Source organism: Diabrotica virgifera, chromosome 5, assembly GCF_917563875.1.
Source record: "Diabrotica virgifera virgifera chromosome 5, PGI_DIABVI_V3a".
NCBI classification, from domain to species: domain Eukaryota; kingdom Metazoa; phylum Arthropoda; class Insecta; order Coleoptera; family Chrysomelidae; genus Diabrotica; species Diabrotica virgifera.
The window spans coordinates 52,730,078-52,753,996 of record NC_065447.1 but is presented as its reverse complement, the minus strand read 5'-3'; the positions used below and the strand labels follow the sequence as shown (position 1 = coordinate 52,753,996).

The 23,919-nt window shown below is 33.1% G+C and overlaps 1 protein-coding gene across 1 annotated transcript in view; it reads right to left on the bottom strand.

Annotated features, from left to right (window-relative positions):
• Window positions 1-23,919, bottom strand: part of LOC126885731 (valine--tRNA ligase-like) — a 184,640-nt gene that overhangs the window by 8,533 nt on the left and 152,188 nt on the right. The window contains exons 10-15 of the mRNA XM_050652500.1: window positions 20,765-20,995; window positions 19,951-20,110; window positions 14,713-14,999; window positions 7,450-7,635; window positions 6,443-6,560; window positions 1,756-2,075 (exon numbers count right to left, since the gene is read on the bottom strand). Coding sequence (XP_050508457.1) covers window positions 1,756-2,075; window positions 6,443-6,560; window positions 7,450-7,635; window positions 14,713-14,999; window positions 19,951-20,110; window positions 20,765-20,995 — 1,302 coding nt within the window. The remainder of the gene's footprint in view (window positions 1-1,755; window positions 2,076-6,442; window positions 6,561-7,449; window positions 7,636-14,712; window positions 15,000-19,950; window positions 20,111-20,764; window positions 20,996-23,919) is intronic.

Here is a 23,919-nt window from a genome sequence, read left to right as displayed (position 1 = left end):
ATTATTATACTTAGAAGTATGTATTAGAAGGCTGCATTTGTCAGTGTGACACTTTGTGCTATACAAAGAAGTATTTGAAAGTACATGGTCTCTGAGTTTCTGTTTGCCACGTGTGTTGGAAATTAAAATTTATATTAACTATGGAGTGTTTTTGTGTCTATTTTTGAGTGTCAACAGTTTAAATTTTAAGTCGCCAAATCAAAAGTGAAACCATTCAACGGAACATTTTTAAGTAATTTTCGAACATTTTACAAAGTTAATAAAATACTTGGTCATCAATTCAATGAGGTTCAGTTGCCAGATAATTGTGAAAGTTCTATTGAATATCATTCTTCGTGCTATAATGCTTTGCTTGATTGAAAAAGGGTACCTAAATAAATTATTACTAAAATTGTATAACGTAATTTTTCTCAACTTTCTACAAATAAAATAATAATGTAATTAATATGTCACATGGCAAGAAATAATTTGCTGCCAAAATAAATCGATTAGTTTAAATTTGAAGTTACGATTGCAATTTATTATGAATTATTGTCAAAAGTGACAGTTTTTCTTAAATGGAAATGTATTCATAGACATAAGGGTAGACAGGGAATACAGTGCAAAAAGTCGATAGGTGGTCTATCTATCTCTTTTAACCAAGCGATCCCGCTGATCTACTATAAATGTATTACAGTGAGGTATCTAAATGATGTTGACATAAATCGAAAGATATCGATTGTAATTGATTGCAGGTACTTTTGACATAGAATAATCACCCCTTATTGAAATTTCAAAAATTATTTTTTTAAATTGTCCGACTACAAAATCTACCCCTTATTTTTTTCCGACAACAGTCATTCTTGGTAAGGAATAATTTACTTAATTAAATTTCGTCTTTGTCGGAAAGCTATTTATCACCAGCATTCTTGTCTATATCTTACCTGTTTAGAATGTCCGACTACGAAAACTTCCCATTAATTTTGTCGGACAGAACTTCCAATTGCTTTTTTAACCTTTCATTAAACTCTCATGCAAAAATCAGACTGCTATTCATCACCAACATAATTCCTGTGATGTGACATGTTCTACGTGTCGGACTCGTTAAAATGCCCAACATTTTTGTCGGACAAACATTTTCGCATATATTACATAACGTTGGCTATCGAATAAACTTAAAAACAACTTGCTATTTTTCACAATCATAAACTTGTCAGGACGACACGTTTATCATGCTCCACAGTTAAACTTCCCCTGTTCCGGTGTTCCCGTGCATCAAAGTGTGTCCGACTAGACACCGTTAAGCTATTAACAAATTTTCAGCTTGCTATTAATCAACTTTTCTTTCTTACGCGGGATCCAGGTCTATTAAGTTTCATTACAGTTAGGGACAAATATATTTTTTAAAAACATCTTTTTTTAAAAATTTGTCAATTTTGGGGCGCGCCCCCGCTAAACTGTGGGTGATAGACAGATGGTGTCGGCAAATAAATAGTAGGAAATATAGTTCTCTTCATTTTACTATTAAGTAAATTTTTTGCAAAACTTACAGGAAAGGCTACGTTTCGCAAAAACCACAAATTACCCCCTTTAAAGGGATGAAAAGGGGGGTTCCAGGGCGAATTTTTTTAAGAAAAAGTTAGTCTTATAATAAGCACCCCTTGATATACCAGAAAAAAAAATAACCTCTGTTTCCTACACTAATGTCCAGACAAGATAAAGTAAAGTAAGTACAGCTCTTATAAAAAATCAAATATTCGTTAGATATGTAGTTACCTTTTTCGAGTGAATTTCTTGCTTTTCTAAGGAAGCATTAATTTTGTAGGTTGATCCAGAAACCATTTTATTAATTTTATCCAATTCTTTTTGTATTTTTTCCTTTTTCTTCTCAATTTGTAGCAAATCAGTTTGGAAAGACTTTTTAACTTCTTCCGATACTTGAAGATAAATATATGTATTTCTGCTTTTGTCCTTAAGACTACTCGAAACAACTTCATTAGGTAAATTTTCGTCTAATCTAATATCTTTAAAACCGGTGAGATCTTCAATTATGCTTAGATTTTGTTTTAAAAGGTTTGAAGAATCCACCAAATGAACTGAAAAATATATAAATTCAATATAGTATGCAGTTTATACCGGGTGTCCACTTATATTTTCCCCCATTTTAACTGCCTATAACTTCTAAACGGTTCAAGATAGAAATATGCGGTTTTCGCTGAAATGTTTTATTTTAGTAAAAGTTTTGTCTAAATGGATTAAATTTTCTATATCGCTTTTAAATACGAAAATAAAAATGGCGGATTTTTGAAAAAAACGTTGACTTTTTTTTAATGGAACACCCAGTATATTTTTTTGTAAATTGAAAGAAAGGTCATTCACCTATCCAGCGGTATAAAGTTTTTCAAAATTGGTTGTCAAATCACTGAGTAATTACTTTTTAAAATGAGAGGTGCAACGTGGATATCACATACCTAAATAACAAAACTAAGCAAATTGATATTATGTTATGTGATTTCCACATTGCATCTCTCATTTTAAAAATTAATTGCTTAGTCATTTGATAACCGATTTTAATAAATTTTATATCGCTGGATAGGTAAATGGCCGTTTTTTCAAGTTTTAAGTAAATGACCATTTTTTATATCGCATTTAAATAAAAAATGGCGGATTAAAAAAACGTTGCTGAATTTTTTACTTTATCGTACTATATAAGTAGTATAGTATAATAAAGTTATAGGATCGTGCAAAAATTTTTTTTCAGATGTCACTTTTTTTTACCTTTTGAGTCCCCCTGAGTCTAAAAAGCAAATAAAAAAAACATGTCGGAAGTATGTACGTACGTATGTCGCCACCGCCCAGCAAAAACTACCGGACCGATTTTGATGAAATTTGGTATGAGTAAGTTTAAGAGAATTTTGTCGAGAAACTAAGCTTTTAAAAAATCCTCTCAAAGGGGGGCCGAAATAGGAGGGTTATTTAGGGCCCATTTTTGCAAATTTTTACCGAAATGAATGAAATTCAACTCACAGTAAGCTCATCGATAGGTAAATAAAAATACGGAATTTGACATTTCCAAATTCAAAATGGCGGCCAACATTCCCTACCTATCTAAAAACTTGTTTAAGATAAGTTTAATTTGAAAAAGTCGTTATATAGCCCAAAGATGGGGCTATAAGAAGAATATTATCGTTTTTCAGAAAAAGTTACGGGTTGCCTATATTTAAGGGGTCAAAATTTGACATAAATTTGAACTAGATTTTCTCAAAAATGGCTCCAAGGAATTTTTTTATTTTTTGATATGTTTTTGATATCCTATCGGTAAATTGAATGATATTAGTCAGATTTCTTAACTCCCCATAGGAGGGGAGTTATGACTTTTTCATTAAAAAATATTCGAGTGCCCGTAACTTCCTTCTTAATAGAAACTAAAATTTGAAATTTTGCAGACATATATGTACTTTATTATCTATTATCGCAATAAATTTTACCAAAAATATGGCTTCCGGTTGAACCGGAAATGAATAAAAAATCTTAATTGTTTTAGATACACCCTGTATATTTTTACGGATTTTGAAAGAATGTAAAATTACCCTTCCAATGACATAAAATTAATTGCTATAGCTCAAAAACTCGAAAAGTTACTGTAAATAGAAATTTTGCTATAATCTTATGTGTGTCCTCTCTCACGCGATCATAGCAGAGCATTATTGTAGGGCAGTCAATGAGGGTATGCTCCAAATTCCATCCTACTACATTGATGTACTTGATATTTTCACAGTAAGTAGGGAATAGCTCAAGAAACAAAATATACCCTATATACTAGGGCGCTTTTATCTTGGGGCGGTCCCCACTTCTTCAAGGGGGTGGAAAATTTGTTGGTCAAAATAAGCACGGAAGTGGCTAAAGAACCTATTTCTAAGCAAAAACTGGTCTATACTTTTTTTTGAGAACTCAATACTTTTTGAGATATGCGTAGTTGAAAATTGGCCATTTTCATTGAAAAATGACACCTTTTCGGACGGCTTTTTTGTAAATACCTTAAAAACTATACATCGAACTAAAAACACTATATAAAACATTTTTTAGATTATAAATAATAAAGAGATTCGTTCCTTCGTAAATGTTCTATTTATAATACAAAAAGAAATATGGTAGGTGAAAATAGTTTGTTTTTTGGTGCATGCTCAAATTGGTGTATTCAACTTGAAATAACAGAGGAACGGTAGGTTTTAGGTGTATAATGCTACCAACACCTTTTGTAGTGTTCGAAAAGGTCTTTAAAACGAGCACCGTTAAATGTCGGTTGCATACAAACTAAGCGAGATATGGTGCAAAAAAATATATGACTAATGTACTTTAAGGAAAAATGAAAAGTATAATATACATTTAACTCCCCATCCACCATAATTTAAATGCATTGTTTTTCTTTTGCAATACCTTTTAATATAGTGTTATTTCTACTTTCAAAAAGTTGAACGGGTTTAAAATAAATGGTTTTTGTAAAAAATGTGATCAAATTATAGAATGAATTTTTAAATTTTCTTAAAAATCTTCCTTTTTCTCCATGTAATTCGAAAAAAAAAAAATATTTTACCCCTGAGAAGTGGTAGGAACCGCCATCATGATAAAAGCGTCATAGTATATAGGATAGACTTTGAATTAAGAGCAATCTCTTTGAATTAGGAGATTGGGCTACTCCCAAAATTTCATTAAAATCCATGCAGTAGGATAGAATTCGGAGATAATATCTTGTTCTTAATCTCGCTCATTGACTGGCGTAATCGAAATAGAATGAAATGCAAATATTGTAAACTATTAATTTCTCAGAAAAATGAACTAATTTGAAATGAAAGTATGACTATAATATTCTATTAATTTATGCAATAATCTATACATCTATAGTGTGTCCCCGAAATATGGCATCGAACATTTTCTCAAATGCAGGAATTAATGATGCGTAGAACCATAAAATACTTTCAAGTACAGAAGGTGTTTCTAAAATATCAAAATAACGAGTAATTTTGTTATTTTTATAGAATGCCAGTATCTAGTACCATAACGATAATAGATCGGTACGAGAAAGTTCTCGGGCGGCCCTTCCGTCCAGCGTTTTTATTAAAACAATCAGTATATTTTTTTGTAACTTGAAAAACAACGGTCATTTACCTATCCAGCGATATAATTTTTTTTAAAATCGGTTGTCAAATGACTGAGCAATTAATTTTTAAAATGAGAGATGCAATGTGGAAATCACATAACACAATATCAATTTGCTTAGTTATGTTATTTAGGTATGTGATATCCACGTTGCACCTCTCATTTTAAAAATTAATTACTCAGTGATTTGACAACCGATTTTGAAAAACTTTATATCGCTGAATAGGTGAATGACATTTCTTTCAATTTACAAAAAAATATACTGGGTGTTCCATTAAAAAAAAGTCAACGTTTTTTTCAAAAATCCGCCATTTTTATTTTCATAGTTGAAAGCGATATAAAAAATTCAATCCATTCAAACAAAACTTTTACTAAAATAAAACATTTCAGCGAAAACCGCACATTTCTATCTTGAGCCGTTTAGAAGTTACAGGTAGTTAAAATGGGGGAAAATATAAGTGGACACCCGGTATTATGCGACATACAAATATTCTATTTTTTCGATACTGTTGATGATTTGATTAAGTCATCAGCAAAAACTGTTACCGACTACCAATAAGTACTGTTTTATATATTATGGAAATGAATAACAAACTGCACCGTTAATGGCTATGAATGTGTCACATTTGTATGTAACCATAGTAAAAGACTACCAATACTTTAGGACTGCCAATACCTTTTTATATTTTATGGAAATTAATAACAAATTATTGCACCGCTACGCTAATGGCTATGAATGTTACATTTGTATGTAACCATAGTAAAAATAAATATTTACAAACCTTAATCCGTTTTTTATTTATTTATACAGTTTCAGACATAGGTGCACAATTACCCATTCACTGCGCACAATTGCCCTGTAGAATGGGTAGTCGTGCACAAACACATCTTATTACGTTTATCATAACACCTTAAAGCAATTATTTTTTTAAACTGTTATTTTGCAAACATAAAGATAAAGTAATAATATTTATTCGATTTTCAATAAATTCTCTTTGGTTTAACTTTTTTATTTTAGAAATACGAGTATAAATTATTTTGAATTAAGATTAGGTTTTATTCTCGTTTAATGAAGTAATTACGCCATGAAGTCCTGCTCACAAAGTCGGGATAATGACTACAAGTAGTATGATGTATGTGACTCATCTAGCATTCACATTGTATAGAACATGATGCATGAGGTAAATAAATGATACATACAATTATGTCGTAAAATCTGCTGTTATGTACGATGGTACTGAGAATTGGACAGTTGGACATTGGAAGCAGAGTTTTATGATAATTGAACAAAATATTACAAACCTACCTTTTGATTCACTTTTGGAGCTAATATTAAATGTCTTTTTTAACCTTCTTAGTGCTATTACAATATCCATTACATCTTCAATGGTTCTTTCAAGATGTTCATTACGCCAGTTCAACTTCTGGAATATAAACATATAAAATTCTATAAAGATTAGGTTAGATTAGGTTAAATATTTTATATTTTTGAGGGCGTAAATGTGGGAAATGAAAATCGCAAATTTTTATTCCCCACTCTACATACTGTTTGAATCAAAACTTTTATTGTCTTACCTAATATTTGTACTTAAAATAAATTGTACTACATTCATCTAGCTAAACTCGACCGTTTTCGAAATAAACGCATTTTAAATCTGCGATGCAACATAATTTTTTGCATAATATCTTTGTAGTTACGGCCGAAAAATAAACTTGAAACCATAATAATTGTGCAAGTTCTCATATTTGTCATTTTGTCCATTTGAATGAATTTGCGATAAATTCTTGGGAATTATTACGGTTTTAAGTTTATTTTTCGGGTGTAACTATAATGATATTCTGCAAAAAATTATTTTGTATCACCGATTTAAAATGCGTTTATATCGAAAACGGTTGAGTTTAGCGAGATGAATGTAGTATACCTTTTTTAAGTAAAAATAAAAGGGGAATAAAAGTTTTGATTTAAAAACTATGTAGAGTGGGTAATAAAAAAATTGAACATTTTAAATGAGCGCATGAAAGACGTATGTGGCGCCCTTTGGGTAATACATAATTTTTGGTGACAAATTTAGATTTCTCTTCCCAAAAAACCCCGCTTACCAAATTTGTTGTTGTTATCCCATGCCTGTCAGGAAATATTCAAAAATAAATAAAATAAAAGTTAACATTGACACCCTGAATTTCGATTATTATCAACTTTCGTACTAAACTAAGTTAGCTTAAATCGACATATTTTAAGCTCTGGAATCTAAGGTTAAGCTATGGCCCATTCGTTACCAAACACCCTGTATATTACATTTATTTTTAACAAACCTGTGGAAACTCCAGCACTTTTTCTTGTTCCGGAAATACTGGTAAACGTGAATGTAAATGTTCACTTAAAACTGGCATAAATGGTGCTAGACCTCGTAATGATACGTCTAAACACGTTAACAAAGTCCATAAATGACCTAAGGCAATAGCATTATCAGATGATCGTAATCCTCTTTTAGTAGTTTCCTAAAAATTTAGATAAGGTTATTAGTTAGGTACTCTTAACACCCAAGATAGAGAAATTTTATATCATGGTACCAAAGAATGTAATTTATTAAGAATAAAAATAAAGAAAGTACTAAGGCTAACGTGGCGGCGATGACCTCCCATTCGACTTAAATTTATGCCCAGCGAGTGCCTTTTTCAAGCTTGGAAACAAAAGTATTCGCACGCAGCCAAATCTGAAGATGACGGTGGATGGGACAATAGTTCGTAGCCCAATTCGACCAATTTGGCCATGGCGATGGCTGACGTTTAAAAGCCGGTGCGTTGTCATAGTGGAAGAGCACTTTTTTCTTCGCCAAATGGGGTCTTTTTTCTACAATTCGGCGTCGAATCGGCCTAATAATTCGGCATAATAGAGCCCTGTGACGGTTTTGCCTTCTCCAGGTAGTCGATGTAGACCTTGTGAATCCCAGAAAAAGGTGGCCATCACCTTTCCGATCAATAGGGTAATACGTTCACCGGGTGCCGGCCACTCTTTCGACAGCTCCTTGATCTATGGTGTGTACCAGTGGATCCATGGTTATATGACTCACGCGATCTTTTACTGATGTCTACTTTCTCAGCAATCTCGTGCACCTACAGTCGGCGCTCTACCAATATAAAATCGTGGATTTTTGTCATGCCACCGTCGTAGCCATTTTCGGGGCATTTAGGCCCGGCGCAAATTGAACCTAAGCGAGACACAACCTGCACCGGCTAACTTCGTAGACAGTTTTGCGCATCCTACTATCAGTGCATTCGTTCGCAGGTCTCGCTTGGGAACGTTTGTCATCGGCGTACAGTTTTCTTGGGCCGTGGGACGCGTGACTCACCGCCAGATGTTTATTTTTACTTGTTTTCGTTTGCGAGATGGACTTATCTGAAATGAATATGGATGGTACCTAAGTACAATTTATTATGATAAATAAAAATATTAGCATAGTCAACACCCCGAGTGAAAACTGCGTTGTCGTTGTCATTAAATTCTGATAACTTTTGGTACACTAAATAAGCGGCGATAAGAAATTAATAATCAAAGTTATGCCTTACAAAAACACATTATTAGAAAAATAAGGTGAAAAATTATTCATGTTAAAAACCGTGATCGATAAAAATATCGTATTACCCTCAAATTCTACTTGGCGGCATATTACAATTTTGTTTATTACATATTACATTTTTATGCTTAAAAATTAAAAACGAAATATGCAGATAGTGTTATTTTTTATGACCGATCAGTAGCGGGGTATTATGAATTATGACCTGCAGTAATTGTCAATGATTGCGATCCTGCAGTAATTGTAAATGATTGTGATCCGAGCAGTAAATTGAGGAATATGAGTTATGACCGAGCAGTAGGGGAGAGATTATTTTAAATATGTAGGTATTATGTACAGAAATAAAATACTCAGTGTAAGATATTTTTTTATGCACTCGTTTATTATCAAATTCGATGTTTTCGAAAGTCATACCGCTACGTCTGCTAGGGACGTGTAAGATATTTTTAAAACGTTACTAGTTACAAGTATGGAAATACCGATTTTAAGTTGCCTACTCAATTCAGTACAAGGATCAGATACATCACTATTTTGTAATCAGTATTTGTACTCAGTACCATTGAGAACCGGTATCAAAAGTAACCGTTACATGTCCGCACTGATTTTGCCCGTCTCTATTGGGACCGTGCAAGTTCGGCAAAGCGACACCTGGTTTCTACGCTCTGCAACTTTATTCGCACTTTTAATTATATTGGCCAATTATATTAGTCCTGCTTACTGGATAATTGTCAAGGCCATAGTCTAAAAAAATAATAAGAAGAAAAAATAAGATTCAGGTTATGTTATTAAAACGTAAACAATTGTATGTAGTAAATAAAATTAGTTATTAAAATGCAGTAATGCAAGCAAAATACAATTAATTAAATTTACCTTTATATAATAATTGCATATTATATCAATATTGTGGAGCAATATAGTAGGAGGAGTATTAATGGTAATAAAAAAGGAGCATAAGATTTTAAAAGTAACACAACATTGTTCATCTTTTGAAATTTTGGTTGCGGATTTAAAAATTAATAACAAATTAAGTATAAAATTAATTGCAGTGTATATTCCACCAGATTGTAAATTACATGACTATGCGAATTGCTTCGAATTGTTACAAACACATATTACTGATATTAATAACACGTTTATTTTTGGTGACTTCAATATTGCAGAAATTAAAGGAACCGAAAATCTAGATTTTACTAATGGAAGTGCTAAGTTTAAAAGTATGATTGAGTTTTTAAATTTTAATTCATTTTTGCTTTATAACAATGTAAAAAACTGGCAGGGCAAAACTTTAGATCAAGTAGTAGCATCTGCAGATAATATAAATAGTTGTAAGGTATGTCAAGAGCAGTTACCGTTAGTAAAGGAAGATAGATTACATCCATCTCTGGAAATTCAACTTTCATTTACAGTGTCAAGTTTTAGACAAACAGATAAGTTAGTTGGTAATAGATTTAATTTTAAAAAAGCAAATTTTGATTTGATGTGTGATTTGATGAGAAATATGACGTGGGAAGCTGTAACAGAGGAAATAGAGGTAGATAAAGCTCTAGATATCTTTTACTCAAAAGTACTTAATATATTTGAAGGATCTGTACCACAATATAATATTTACAAGGATTATTATAATTTTCCGAAATGATTTACGCCTGATATCAAAAAGTTGCTCAAACAAAAAAATAATTTTAGAAAGTTAAGACATGTTTCAATTTATTTTAACAATCAATTTATAGAGACCAGAAAAAAACTGAAATCATTAATTAACAGAGCACAGGAAATATATACGGCAAATTGAGGAAAATATAGAAAATGAGTTTAACAATTTCTGGAATTTCATTAATAATAAGAATTCTAAGTCTAATCAAACAGAAATATTTTATTTTGGGGGTAAAGAAATAAATCAGAGTGATACTGCTAATGAGTTTGCGAAATATTTTGAATCTGTTTATTCTACCGACATTTCTAGCTATAACACTAATTTTACAAATATTATTAGTAATAACAATGTTTTGAATTTACCATCAATAACAAGCGTAGATTATGATAATGCAGTCAAAAAGCTGAAACCAAAGAAAGCTGCCGGTATAGATGGCATCCCCCCGTATATTTTAAAGGCATGCCAAGAGTGGTTAAAGATACCATTATTACATATTTTTAATCTAATAATAACTTATTCAAAATTTCCAGAAAAATGGAAACTATCTTCAATTACTCCAATATTTAAGGCGGGTAACAAAAGAGATATTGAAAATTATAGAGGAGTCGCTATTATGTGTGCTCCATCAAAAATTTTCGAACAAATATTGCATGCTCATGTATATAATCACGTCAAAAATAGTATTAATGATCATCAACATGGTTTTATGTCGGATCGCTCGATAAACACAAGTTTTATTTTATTCACCGAGTCTGCAAACAATGCGTTAGAAAAACAATTGCAATTGGATGTAGTGTATACGGATTTCGAAAAAGCCTTTGATAAAGTAAAACACGATGTTCTTTTAAGAAAGTTATGTAATTTTGGCTTATCTGATAATCTAATAAAGTTATTTAAAAGTTATTTGCAGAATAGAAGTTTTGTTGTAAAACACAATGGAAATACTTCTGGTAAATTTAAGGCTAACCCGGGAGTAGTATTCAGATTACTTATTATTTGCAGATGATTTTAAGTTATTCAAAATAATTCAAACTGTTAGGGATTGCGTAATGATTCAAAGGGATATTGAGAACATTTTATTATGGGGTGACAATAATAAGATCAAATTCAATATAAATAAGTGCTACGGTATGTCTATTACCCGTAAAAGAGAACCAATAGTATTTGATTATTTAATAGGACTGAATGTTTTAAAAAGGACCAGTGAGGTCAAGGATTTGGGTTTGATTTATAATAATCAACTGTCATTTGCTACACATATTGGTAAAGCTGCAAAACGAGCGAACCGTATGCTGGGTTTTATATGTCGACAAACTTGCGATTTTACTAGTATTAAGGGTATAAAAATATTATATAATACTTTATTTAGACCAATATTAGAATTTGGTTCCATTATTTGGGGACAATAACCTCAAGTACATTTAGAGGCACTAGAAAAAGTTCAGAATAAGTTTCTTCGTTATTTGTATTTCAAAAAACATCATCGATGGCCTGATTATGGAACCATAAGATCAAACATGCTAAGGGAAGAATTTGAAGTTTTGTCTTTGACTAGTAGGCGCAAATTTGTAATGGCAATGATTTTATATAAAATAATTAATAATATTTCAGGTACAATTGATTTACGAATGCGGATACCATTTAATGTTCCTCGAAAAGCAACGAGATATCAGTTGTTGTTTGGAAAAATAAGAACATCTGTTTGCTCTCCTCTAGAGGCCATGTTGAAACTAGCGAACAATATAAATTTAGTAAAAAACATTGATTTTACAATGTCAGTTGGTTGCTATAGACATATAGTGCAAGAGCACTTTAAACTAGTAGATGGATAATAGATATCATTAGTCTAGCTGTTTTTGTGTTAAAGTCTTCTATATCTGCCTATCAATAGTTGTGCTAATGACTGTATATATTAGTTATATTTGATATATAAAGTTTATGATTATAACTGTCCATGTAAAAAGGTTTTAGGACCTGCTTGGATTTTTATAAATAAATAAATAAATAAATAATTTTTCTTTTCAACGACAGTATGAAAGGTATGAAATGTACGTCAATTTGACAATTTCAATTGACAATATGAATTATTTAGGAAAGTTGCAATATTTCTCCGCTATTCACGCACGATCGTTTCTCGTATCCCTTCCCAGTACTTGCACACCGCGAATTCGCCACGTCGATATCCAAAGGTTGGGTTGGGTTGTGTTCAATATGCGGCACGCTAGAAAAATAAATGCACGGGTCACCCGTCCCGCCGCACAGTGGTCCTTTCTGACGATCTATGGTTGCAAAAGTATTACACCACAATTAGTCGGAGAGATAGAAGCGGATTTTGTGCGTGATAAGTAATATGGAAAAACTATACGGGGATATATTGAATTAGTTGTGCACATGACTTTCCCCAACAGCCGGAAACCAGAGTGGGGGACGAGGGTAGTTATAAGAGGTCAAAGACGCGGTTTTTATTATTTTTTTTGTGACGCTCATGATCGAGATAGTGCACCAAAATTTGGGAATAAGTAGGTCATGACGTAACTAAGTAAAATCTCCAGGGGTGGAACGCTGCGTGGCCGACAAAGGGATGGGGGTAGAGGTGAATATAAAAAATATAAAGGGTTTTTTTTGCGACTTTCGTGACTGAGATAATGCACCAAAATTTGGTAATAAGTAGACCATGACATAACTAAGTAAAATCCCCAGAGCCGGAAACCAGAGTGGGGGACGAGGGTAGTTATATGGGGTCAAAGTCGCGGTTTTTATTATTTTTTTTGTGACGCTCATGATCGAGAAAATGCACCAAAATATGGTAATAAGTAGGTCATGACGTAAGTAAGTACAATCTCCAGGGGCGGAACGTTGCGTGCCGACAAAGGGGTGGGGGCAGGGGTGAATATAAAAATTATAAGTGATTTTTGTGACGTTCGTTATCGAGATAGTGAATCAAAATTTGGGAGTAAGTAGATCATGACGTAACTAAGCAAAATCTCCAGGGTCGGAAACCAGAGTTGGGGATGAGGGTAGTTTTAAGGGGTCAAAGTCACAGTTTGTATTATTTTTTTTTGTGACGCATCACAACATTTGCCCGCCACGCAGCGTTCCGCCCCTGGAGATTTTACTTAGTAATGTCATGATCTACTTATTCCCAAATTTTGGTGCACTATCTCCATCATGGGCGTCACAAAAAAAATAATAAAAATCGCGACTTTGACCCCTTATAACTACCCTCGCCCCCACTCTGGTTTCCGGCTGTTGGGGAAAGTCATGTGCACAACTAATTCAATATATCCCCGTATAGTTTTTCCATATTACTTATCACACACAAAATCCGCTCCCAGCTCTTAGACTAAATATAAGGGACTGAAAATTCGTATACAGGTAAAACATTGTTGTATGTATATGTAAAATACAAGAACCTACAAAAATTTAAAAAATATAGAAAGAGCACGTTCGAGCACACAAGAGTAACTTTTTCTGAGAGATAAATGAATAAAGTAACAATAAAAAAATAGTTTAGCAACAATCCCGAACAATCCCAAAAGTTCTACTCTATTAAAATCTTTACAAATTCTTATTTTAGTGCTAATCTATCATCATCTTTACAATCAAATATTTTTTTTATCAACAAAGGTACAACTATTGTTTTATAATATTGTAAATATACCTGTTCGCTTGACTTCCATTTCAAAAAAATATTAAAATAACAGTTTTAGGTACACTTAAATTCACTTTGAAAGGGCACGGGCGCTGGTAAATTGCCTGAAACTACTGAGCGTAAGTTCGGTAAAGAAGTACAACTTTCGGTTTCAATTGTTCACTTCGACGTGGGAGTTGAGTTCTAAGAACGATTTATTTTGTTTACCTAGTTATCTAGGTATTCAATGAGTGTCATTACAACCGATTATTTGAAGATGAATTTTATACCTTTTGCAATCATAGATTATGAAAAAGGACCACCGTGCGCCGGCGTAGGTTGTGTCTGGCTTAGATTCAATTTGCGCCGGGTCTTAGGCGTGTCTCATCAAAAACCGACGTGCGATTAAGTTGAAACTTGAAACCAATTTTTGACGATTGCCATCAAAGAAGAAGAGTCACCGTACACAGCATCTATGCGCTCTTTGATTTCACTGCGTGATGTCTCTTCCAAAAACAAGAATATTAATTCTTTGTCACTGGTTTATTATATTACGATGGGATTATCAGCTGTGTCATATAAATTGTGCTGTCAATAATTTTCAAACGGAGTATAGTGACAGCAAATCAATGACATTAAAGCAAAATGTCACATATAAGTAATTACTGAAACGTCATATACAAACTAAAAATAGGAATATTGAAAAAATATCTACTTACCAAATATATATCACAAAATTCAAAATACAAAAAATTCTTTAATGCGTTTGTACAAATATAAAAATCGAAACCTTCGATTCCATCAATAACTTTGTCAATCATATGTGTCAATTTGCTTAATATCCAATAATCAACCTCGGCCAATTGATCGAAGTCAACGGTTTTTAATGCTTGGCGACCAGACACTTCAGCAAACCAATGATTTGTAAATTTGGTGGCTTGCCATATTTTGTTGCAAAATAGTTTATTCGTGTAACATTCGCTCACATCAAAATTTATATACATATCTGGAAATAGAAGACAATTAAGAAACTTTTAAAGAAACTATTTTTATTGGTTAATTTTAAATTAAGTCCGACGCTCTTATAGGGCATAAACAACGAAAAGAAGAAGAATTTTAAATTAATTAAAAATTTTGATACTTAAACTCTTGTTTCAAAGAGAAGATGAGTAATTTGTAAGGTCTATGATTTTTTTAATGGCATAGATATTGATCACTCAGCCAGTCGCAATCAGATTATAGTGCAATGTGTAGTGTGTGTGTGTTGAGTAAATGTCTTGTTACTTAGTTAAGTCGACTTCATTGTCTCTAAAAAGAGACGCTTATTGTATCCGAATGTCTGCGGTCCCGAATTTTAATTTATTAAATTTTTAATAAAGAAAAAATGTCTACCCAGCTAGTATTCGAACTCACAACCCTTGTGTCCAAAGGTAGGCTCTCTTACCACTGAGCCACAGACGGGATCAGGTCTATGATAACTTAAGGAGTTACTAATTAAGGTATTATTAATTACTCCTATGATGGTTAAGTAACTTTAACTTAATTAAGGTAATTAAGGAGCAATTTCTTTGGGAGTCGTTTGGGTTTGTTTTGAGAACATTTCTTTTTGTGCCTTGAGTAACTATTATGATTGATATCACAGACATTTGGTTAATGCATTATGTTTATTAATTATTTTTTCTTAATATTTAGCTTGAATTTATTTGGGTCAAACCGGCAAACAGGTGTATGTTCTCAAAGAAATTGAAAGTGTACAAAAAAAAAATTTTAATAATCAGCTAAGTACTTTCAACACATAACGTGTCATCATCAGAGCTTCGTCCTCTTATAAATTCTTCATAGAAGAGCAATTGTTAAAATTCACATGATAAATCATGGATACTGGGCAAAAGCCACAGATATCGGGTATAAAACCCTTAAAATTAAAAGTTTATCACATCTAAATTCTTTTTTTTTTTTTGCTGCATGACGCAGCCATGTTGTAATTTTAAACTAAAAAAAAGAATTTAGATGTGACAAACTTTTAATTTTAAGGGTTTTATACCCGATATCTGTGGCTTTTGCCCAGTATCCATGCTTTATCATGTGAATTTTAACAATTGCTCTTCTATGAAGGATATAAGAGGACGAAGCTCTGATGATGACACGTTATGTGTTGAAAATACTTAGCAGATTATTAAAATTTTTTTTACACACTTTCAATTTCTTTGAGAACATACACCTGTTTGCCGGTTTGACCTATTTAGAAGTGTGTACAAGTCATACAGTCTGTTTCGATTCAATGAATTTATTTGGTTTTTAATATAGGTACATATAAGTTTAGTAAGTTCACAAACTCATGTATAATTTTGCGGTACTGTATTGTTAATTATTGTTATTTTATTGTTAATTTGGTCGATTTCAGTTCATTATGTAAATTTAGTTTGTAATATTACTTGTTTCTTGTTTCCCAAATATTTTGTTGTTCATTAATCTTTTCTTCATTTGTTCGGTCAATTCAAGTCGTTTGTATAGGTATTTATCTTAACTTCATTTCTTTAACTTTCATTCCTTAATTTTGCTTAATTCATCATTGTATTTTCTCTTAGTCAGGCTTGTACCTATTTATTTATATTATTTTCATATTTGTCCGGTTTAATTTAGTTGTTGTGACTCAGTCAAAAGGAACAAACTATACTATATATTGGCTGAATTGGCAATACCACATAAGCTAATAAGACTCAATAAAGCCACAATGGATGAAACTCAGGCATGTGTACGAATACAAAACCACCGGACAGACTTTTTCAACATTTCGCAGGGACTAAAGCAGGGACATGGGCTGGCCCCAACATGTTTAACCTGGCACTGGAGTATGCGGTTAGGCAAATGCAAACTGGACGAGGAAATCTACTGACCAACCGAACGGTTCAACTGGCCGCTTATGCTGATGATATTAATATTATGAGTAGAACATCAACAGGAGCACAGGAAACATATGCAGAGTTAAAAACAAACAAAAATGCTAGGTCTGGAAATTAACACAGAAAAAACAAAAATAATGACTCAGACGAGAAGAAATATAGTCCCAGAAAACATTATACATGCAGATGACATTGAAACGGTTGAAAAGTTTACATACCTGGGAGTAGAAATATATGCCGACGGATCAGAAGATGGAGAAATACGGAAGAGAATAACGCAGGCAAACAGAGCTTATTTTGCCTCTCCCATATATTTCGGTCTAAAAGTGTCCACCTAAATACAAAGATGAGAATCTATAAAACCTTAATTCGACCAATAACATGCTATGGCAGTGAAGACTGGGTCCTGAAAGAAACATCCAAAAACAAACTCGACACATTCCAAAGGAAAGTACTTAGGAGAATACTAGGACCTGTGAGGGAAAACGAAATCTTCAGAAGTCGATACAACAACGAGCTTTATCAACTTTATAAGGAAACGCCCCTGTCAGACTTCATTAGAATACAAAGATTGGAATGGGCCGGACATGTGATAAGAATGGGAGAGGATAGGCTACCAAAACGAGCACTGAATGCTAGAATGCAAGGAAAGAGCCCGGTTGGGAAGCCACGAAAGCGCTGGGAAGACACAATAAACAGCGACGCACAAGCCCTTTTAGGGGTCCGTGTATGGAGAAGAGCAGCCACAGACAGGCAAGGGTGGAGACAAAAAATAAAGGAGGCCAAGGCTCAATTTGGGCTGTAATGCCGTAGAAGAAGAAGAAGAAGAATGTAGTTGTTGTACGTAGCAAGCGTACTATAACCATTTGGTAAAGGGTCTCATGTGAGTTGTACCCTATATAAGAGGTATTTAAGTTTTGTAATAAATAACATGACTGTTGTTGTAAACTATTGTAAACTGTCATCTTGTGTCATTTTAGAGTTACTTAATATTCAATTTTTAACTCAGAGATTGTGCAAATCTAGGTAGTTATTTTTAATAAATATTTACTTATTATGTATATCATTTATTCTTATTATTCCTTTATGTTCACATTTACTGATTTAATATTTGACAGCAGTGTAAGATACCTGGAAGCTTGGTCCATACCAACTTCTGGCACCCGCAACTTAGTATATTTTATTTATCTTCTACATTCTTCTATTTTTACTATATTATTATATTTATTCTATCTATTTTCTGAACATCTATTCTTATCTTAATATTTCCCTTCTTAGTTATCATCACTATCGTACTTTGAGCTACCGTCTTCGACAGGCATGCAAATTGGCCGTATCCATCCTTGAGTGTCAAGTTGTCGTTCTCTTGCATCTCTTGCTAGCCTGCTCTATTTAGTTTGCATCTGTCCATTCATCTATTTATTATCATCTTAATCCCCCTTCCCTTAATTTTTCTTCACGCAGAAGCTCTTATTATTTTTGTCAATTTTAGCTATACAATAGACAAGTTTCTATTTCTACTTCTGTTGGAGTTTATTCTTCTCTTTACTTTCACTCCAACAGAAGTTTTCTTTTTTGTTACACTGGCAGATGGTTACTTAATTACTCCTATGATGATTAACACGAGAACAACCAGTACATGCTCAGTTGCAGAAAGTGTAACGACTTGCCTGTCTAGGATTTACAAAGACAATATCAAAACTCCACAGAGCAGCAACTTTAAAAGCAATACTCATCCTCCTCCTTAACAATATTGGGTAATTGAGGCGGCAACAATTAGTGGCTTATTTCCCATAGAAAATACTTAATTATAAAAATGTCAAAAGGAAATAGCTTCAGAACAACAATTAGTGCCTTAAAAGTCTATAGTCCTGTCGCCAGTGGGCCTCTTTAATTCAGATGGACTTACCCAAGTTTTTTTATGTATTTTGACCCGTAGAATACGAATTTTTTGGGTAACAGTTGATCCGGATGTCGATAAGATTGTTATAAACAAAGAACTTGAGGAATCACATAACAGCAATTTTTCGCCAAACAAAACATGTTTTGGTATTTTTTGGGTCATTCTAAGCAAAAAATGGTTTTACAAGTTGTTTCGTAGTATGCACAGTTTTCGAGATAAACGCGGTTGAACTTTCAAAAAATCGGAAAACTGCAATTTTTGAACCCGAATAACTTTTGATTAAAAAATAAAATAGCAATTCTGCTTTCCGCATTTGAAAGCTCAAGTAAAATTTTATCGGTTTTGATTATTTGCATTGGTAAAAATTCATTTTTTTTATTGTTAAACAAAGCTATAAACACATAGTGCTTGAGTGATGTTTTCAATGATCTCCCATTTAAAATCGAACGAGTAGGTAGAGTAGGTACAAGTGCAAGCGAGGCTATTCCTACGTAGAATGCATTAAAACGCATGTATTGGGTACGGGAAACACTATGTGTTTAAAGCTTTGTTTAACAATAAAAAAATAAATTTTTAGCAATGCAAATAATAAAAACCGATAAAATTTGACTTGAATTTTCAAATACGGTAAGCAGAATTGCTATTTTATTTTTTAATCAAAAGTTATTCGGGTTCAAAAATTGCAATTTTTCAATTTTTTTAAAGTTCAACCGCGTTTATCCCGAAAATTATGCATCCTACGAAAAAACTTGTAAGAACATTTTTTGCTTAAAATTACCCAAAAAATACAAAAAAATGTTTTGTTTTGCGGGAAATCGCTGTTACGGAATTCTTCAAGTTCTTTGCTTATAACAATCTAATCGACATCCGGATCAACTGTTACCCAAAAAATTCGTGTTCTACGGGTCAAAATACATAACAAAAATTTGGGTAAGTCCATCTGAATAAAGGAGGCCGTTGTACCCCCCTGGCGACAGGACTACTAATTTTCTACACAATTAAATTTTTCGGTAAACCACAAAAGCTTAAAAAGAGATATTCTATATTAATTAACAAATGAGCGCAGACCTTAATTCTAGGTTGTATCAAATATAAAGTTATTTTAACTGATCAAATTCGTATAAAAATAAAAGAATAATGAAAATACATACTTTTAATATTATGGGAAACTAAAGTAAATCTTAAAGCGTCCGAACCACATTCAGGAATTCCTTGGGGAAACATTTTCTTTTGACTCTGTATACATCTTTCAAATTCTTCTTTGGATAAAATTCCTTTTTCATAACTACTTTTAGAAATATCATTCAGATCCTACAAGCGGTAAAACTAAAGGTTAACAATTGTATGAAAAACGTAGTACATAGTCGATTTCAATTTAGAAGTGCATTGAGAACGGGGCGAGCTATTATTCAGTCTTGAAACTATGGTACAACGAAGACAAAACGTAATTAACTAAGGGCCGGATAGGAAAAATTTGCTAATCATTTTAGCCACCGGAAAGTTTTGATTTCCTCGAAAGCGGTACCGGCAAATTGCGACCGCAATATTGCGATGAATGACGTCATAGAAAACTGTAACACGCACAACCATAGCAGTGGTTTTCAAGGAAGCGTTGGAAGCCACTGCAATGCAATATGATGGTGCCGGCATATTAAATGCGGTAGCCAATGCGGTGAGGAACATTCAATCAACGGTTTATTGTGGCGGTAAAGTGTGGTGGTATGTGAAAACAGTACTGAGGAGACTTTCTGAGTTTACACATTTCATTGCCGCAATAAATAATCCTGATTTTTCCACCGCAATCTGACGTCATTCATCGCATCAGTACGGTCGAAATTTGCCGGTACCGCTTTCGAGGATACCAAAACTTTATCGTTGGAACCTTAACTAATAGTTAGCATCCCTTGAAATGTTCCTTGTTAATACCGTTTATAAGAACCGCTAAATAAAAATATATCTACCTACTTCTAAACTAACACCATGTATAACATTTTGTGGGTCAATGACGTTTCCCAAACTTTTGGACATTTTTCTTCCTTGGGAATCACAAACAATACCATGTAGACAAATTTTATTAAAAGGGAGTTGTACAGTTAATTTCGTTCCAAGCATTACCATTCTGGCTACCCAAAAGAAAATGATATCGTGACCCGTTTCCATTAAAGATATTGGATAATATTTCTGGAGATCTTGTGTCTAAAAATAAAAGGAGATCTATTTAAATGAAAATATCAACAATAATAGATATTATTACAGCTTACTTTTTGTATTTATTTATATTATTTAACACTAGCCTAGACACCTGCACCTGGAAGCGATGGTATAACAGCAGAGTGCTTAAAACACGAATGTCGGTTCAATGGAAAGAAATGGTTATTATACCAATCCACAAAAAATGGAAACAAAAGAGAACAATGTATTAACTACCGGGAATAACATTCCTAAATACCACCTACAAAGTCCTTCCAAAAATTTCCTTGTAGAAAGAACCAAAACATGTACCGGGTGTCCCAATAAGAATGGCTCCCGGCCATATCTCAGGAACCGTTTATAGTACAGCTTTGAGGAAAAAATATTTATAACAAAAGTTGGCTCGGGAAAAGCCTGGAAATTATTTTCATAATTATTGTGGGTCCACCGCTAGAGGGCGTAATTGAATATCAAAAATTAAAAATCAAAATTTTACAAAATTTACCTAATGAAAGGCACTGCAAATTCATTAATCGTATTCTTCTTAAAATTCTGCGCATATTTGATTTCACAAGTTTAAGTCTACCTTTGTAAATAAGAGGTGGGGGTGAGTGGGAACCTTCTTGTGAAAAAATGGCTGTAAGTCCGGTTCTGCTAAATCGAATTTTGCATACTTGGTCTCGTTGAAAACAGCTCTTTTTCGTCAATGTAAGTGTCTTATTTTCGAAATAGCCTAATAAGTAATATGCAAGATAGGAGCCGTTATTTAATTATTTTCGGAAATCTAGTTTTCTTTGAAGAATATTAAATACAAGTATGCAATTTTAATCCTGTATTACAAAATTGGACCAAATTAGCAAAATAATACCGAAATCCGCATGTCGATACCTTTTTTCTACCTCGAGATATCTTAGAAACGTGTAAATTTTAAACAACTGTTAATGTCACCGGTAAACCAAATTAAGGAAAAGTAGTGTGCTATGGAAAAAAACAAAGAAGCATTTTCCAGACGTAAACGTATATAATTAATTAAAACAACAATAAGACAAACAACACTACAAAATATAACAAAGAAATAAAAGCAACTACTTACTTAGTGACGACGTAAATGTTCAAATTGTTGCCCATCATTTTCGATGCAAGCATTTACTCTTTCAAGAGTAGATTGAACAGCAGTCTCAATTTCTGCTTTCGCAATGCTTTGAATGGCGTTTCGTATTGTCTAGATTCTAGATTATGTTTTCTCGAGTAGTGGGCCTAGCGGCAAAAACAAGGTCTTTAATCCGTCCCCATAAATAAAAGTCTAAATCAGTTACATATGTTGCTATTCAATCTACTCTTGCAAGAGTAAATGCTTGCATCGAAAATGATGGGCAACAATTTGAACATTTAGGCAGTCACTAAGACTAAGTAAGTAGTTGCTTTTATTTCTTTGTTATATTTGATAGTGTTGTTTGTCTTATTGTTGTTTTAATTAATTATATACGTTTACATCTGGAAAATGTTTATTTGTTTTTTCCATAGCACACTACTTTTCCTTAACCTCGTTTACCGGTGACAGTAACAGTTATGTTTAAAATTTACACATTTCTTAAGATATCTCGAGATAGAAAAAAGATATCGACATGCGGTTTTCGGTATTATGTTGCTAATTTGGTCTAATTTTGTAATACACGATTAAAAATGCATATTTGTATTTAATATTTTCCAAAGAAAACTAGATTTCTAAAAATAATTAAATAACGCCTCCTAGCTTGCATATTCCTTATTTTGATATTCAATTACGTCCTCTAGCGGTGGACCTACAATTATGAAAATAATTTCCAGGCTTTTCCCGAGCCAACTTTTGTTATAAATATTTTTTTCTCAAAGCTGTACTATAAACGGTTCCTGAGATATGGCCGAAAGTCATTCTTATTGGGACACCCGATACATAAGAAATCGTTGGAGATTATCAATGCGGATTTAGAGCCGACCGCTCTACTATTGGAAAAATGCTGAGAGTTTGATCGTGAGCTTCATCAGATGTTCATAGATTATAAACAGACATTTGATAAAGTATCAGGGTTAGACTGTGGACAGCGATGCAGGAACTTTGCTTTCCAAAATAACTAGTCAATTTGATATGGATGTGTATGGAATAGGTACGATGTAAGGTGAGAGTTGGTGACATTTGAAATAAACCATGGACTAAATAACTAGTTAATTTGATATGGATGTGTATGGAATAGGTACGGTGTAAGGTGAGAGTTGGTGACATTTGAAATAAACCATGGACTAAAACAGGGAGATGCAGTTTCACCACAACTCTTCAACTTAGCTCTGGAACACATAATCAGAAGTGCAAGAATCGTAAAACCGATTACCGTATTTCATCGAGAAGGACCAAATTTACTGTTGGCATTTTCAGACGGTACCGATCTAATAGGAAACAGTTCAGAAGTTCGAGAAGGAAGCAGAGAAGATGGGGATTTCCTAATCAATGAAAATAAACCTACATATGTGTATATAAGCCGCAATAACCAAAACAGATAGAATAAGACAGAACATCACCATCAATTACTTTAACTTTGAGCGCGTCAGAGAATGTAAGTATTTTGGAACAACAGTAACTGAAGACAATAGCGAATCACAAGAGATAAACAATAGTATACAAGCCGGCATGCATTAGAGAGACAAACAGAGAGAGAGAGAGAGAGAGAGAGAGAGGGGGGGCGAGAGGGGAAAAAAGAAAAATCCTATGGAAGATCTTTGAGCCTGTCCTTGATGAATCTGCAGGACAATAAATGATAAGAACTATGGATAGGACACTTCGGAAGACATTCTGGTGGAAGAATAGTAAGGCTGGTATGAAGAAACAAGTTCCAACTGGAAGAAGACTAGTCGGGGACTGGACGCCATCGACTACGGTAGCGAAATAATATAGCAGG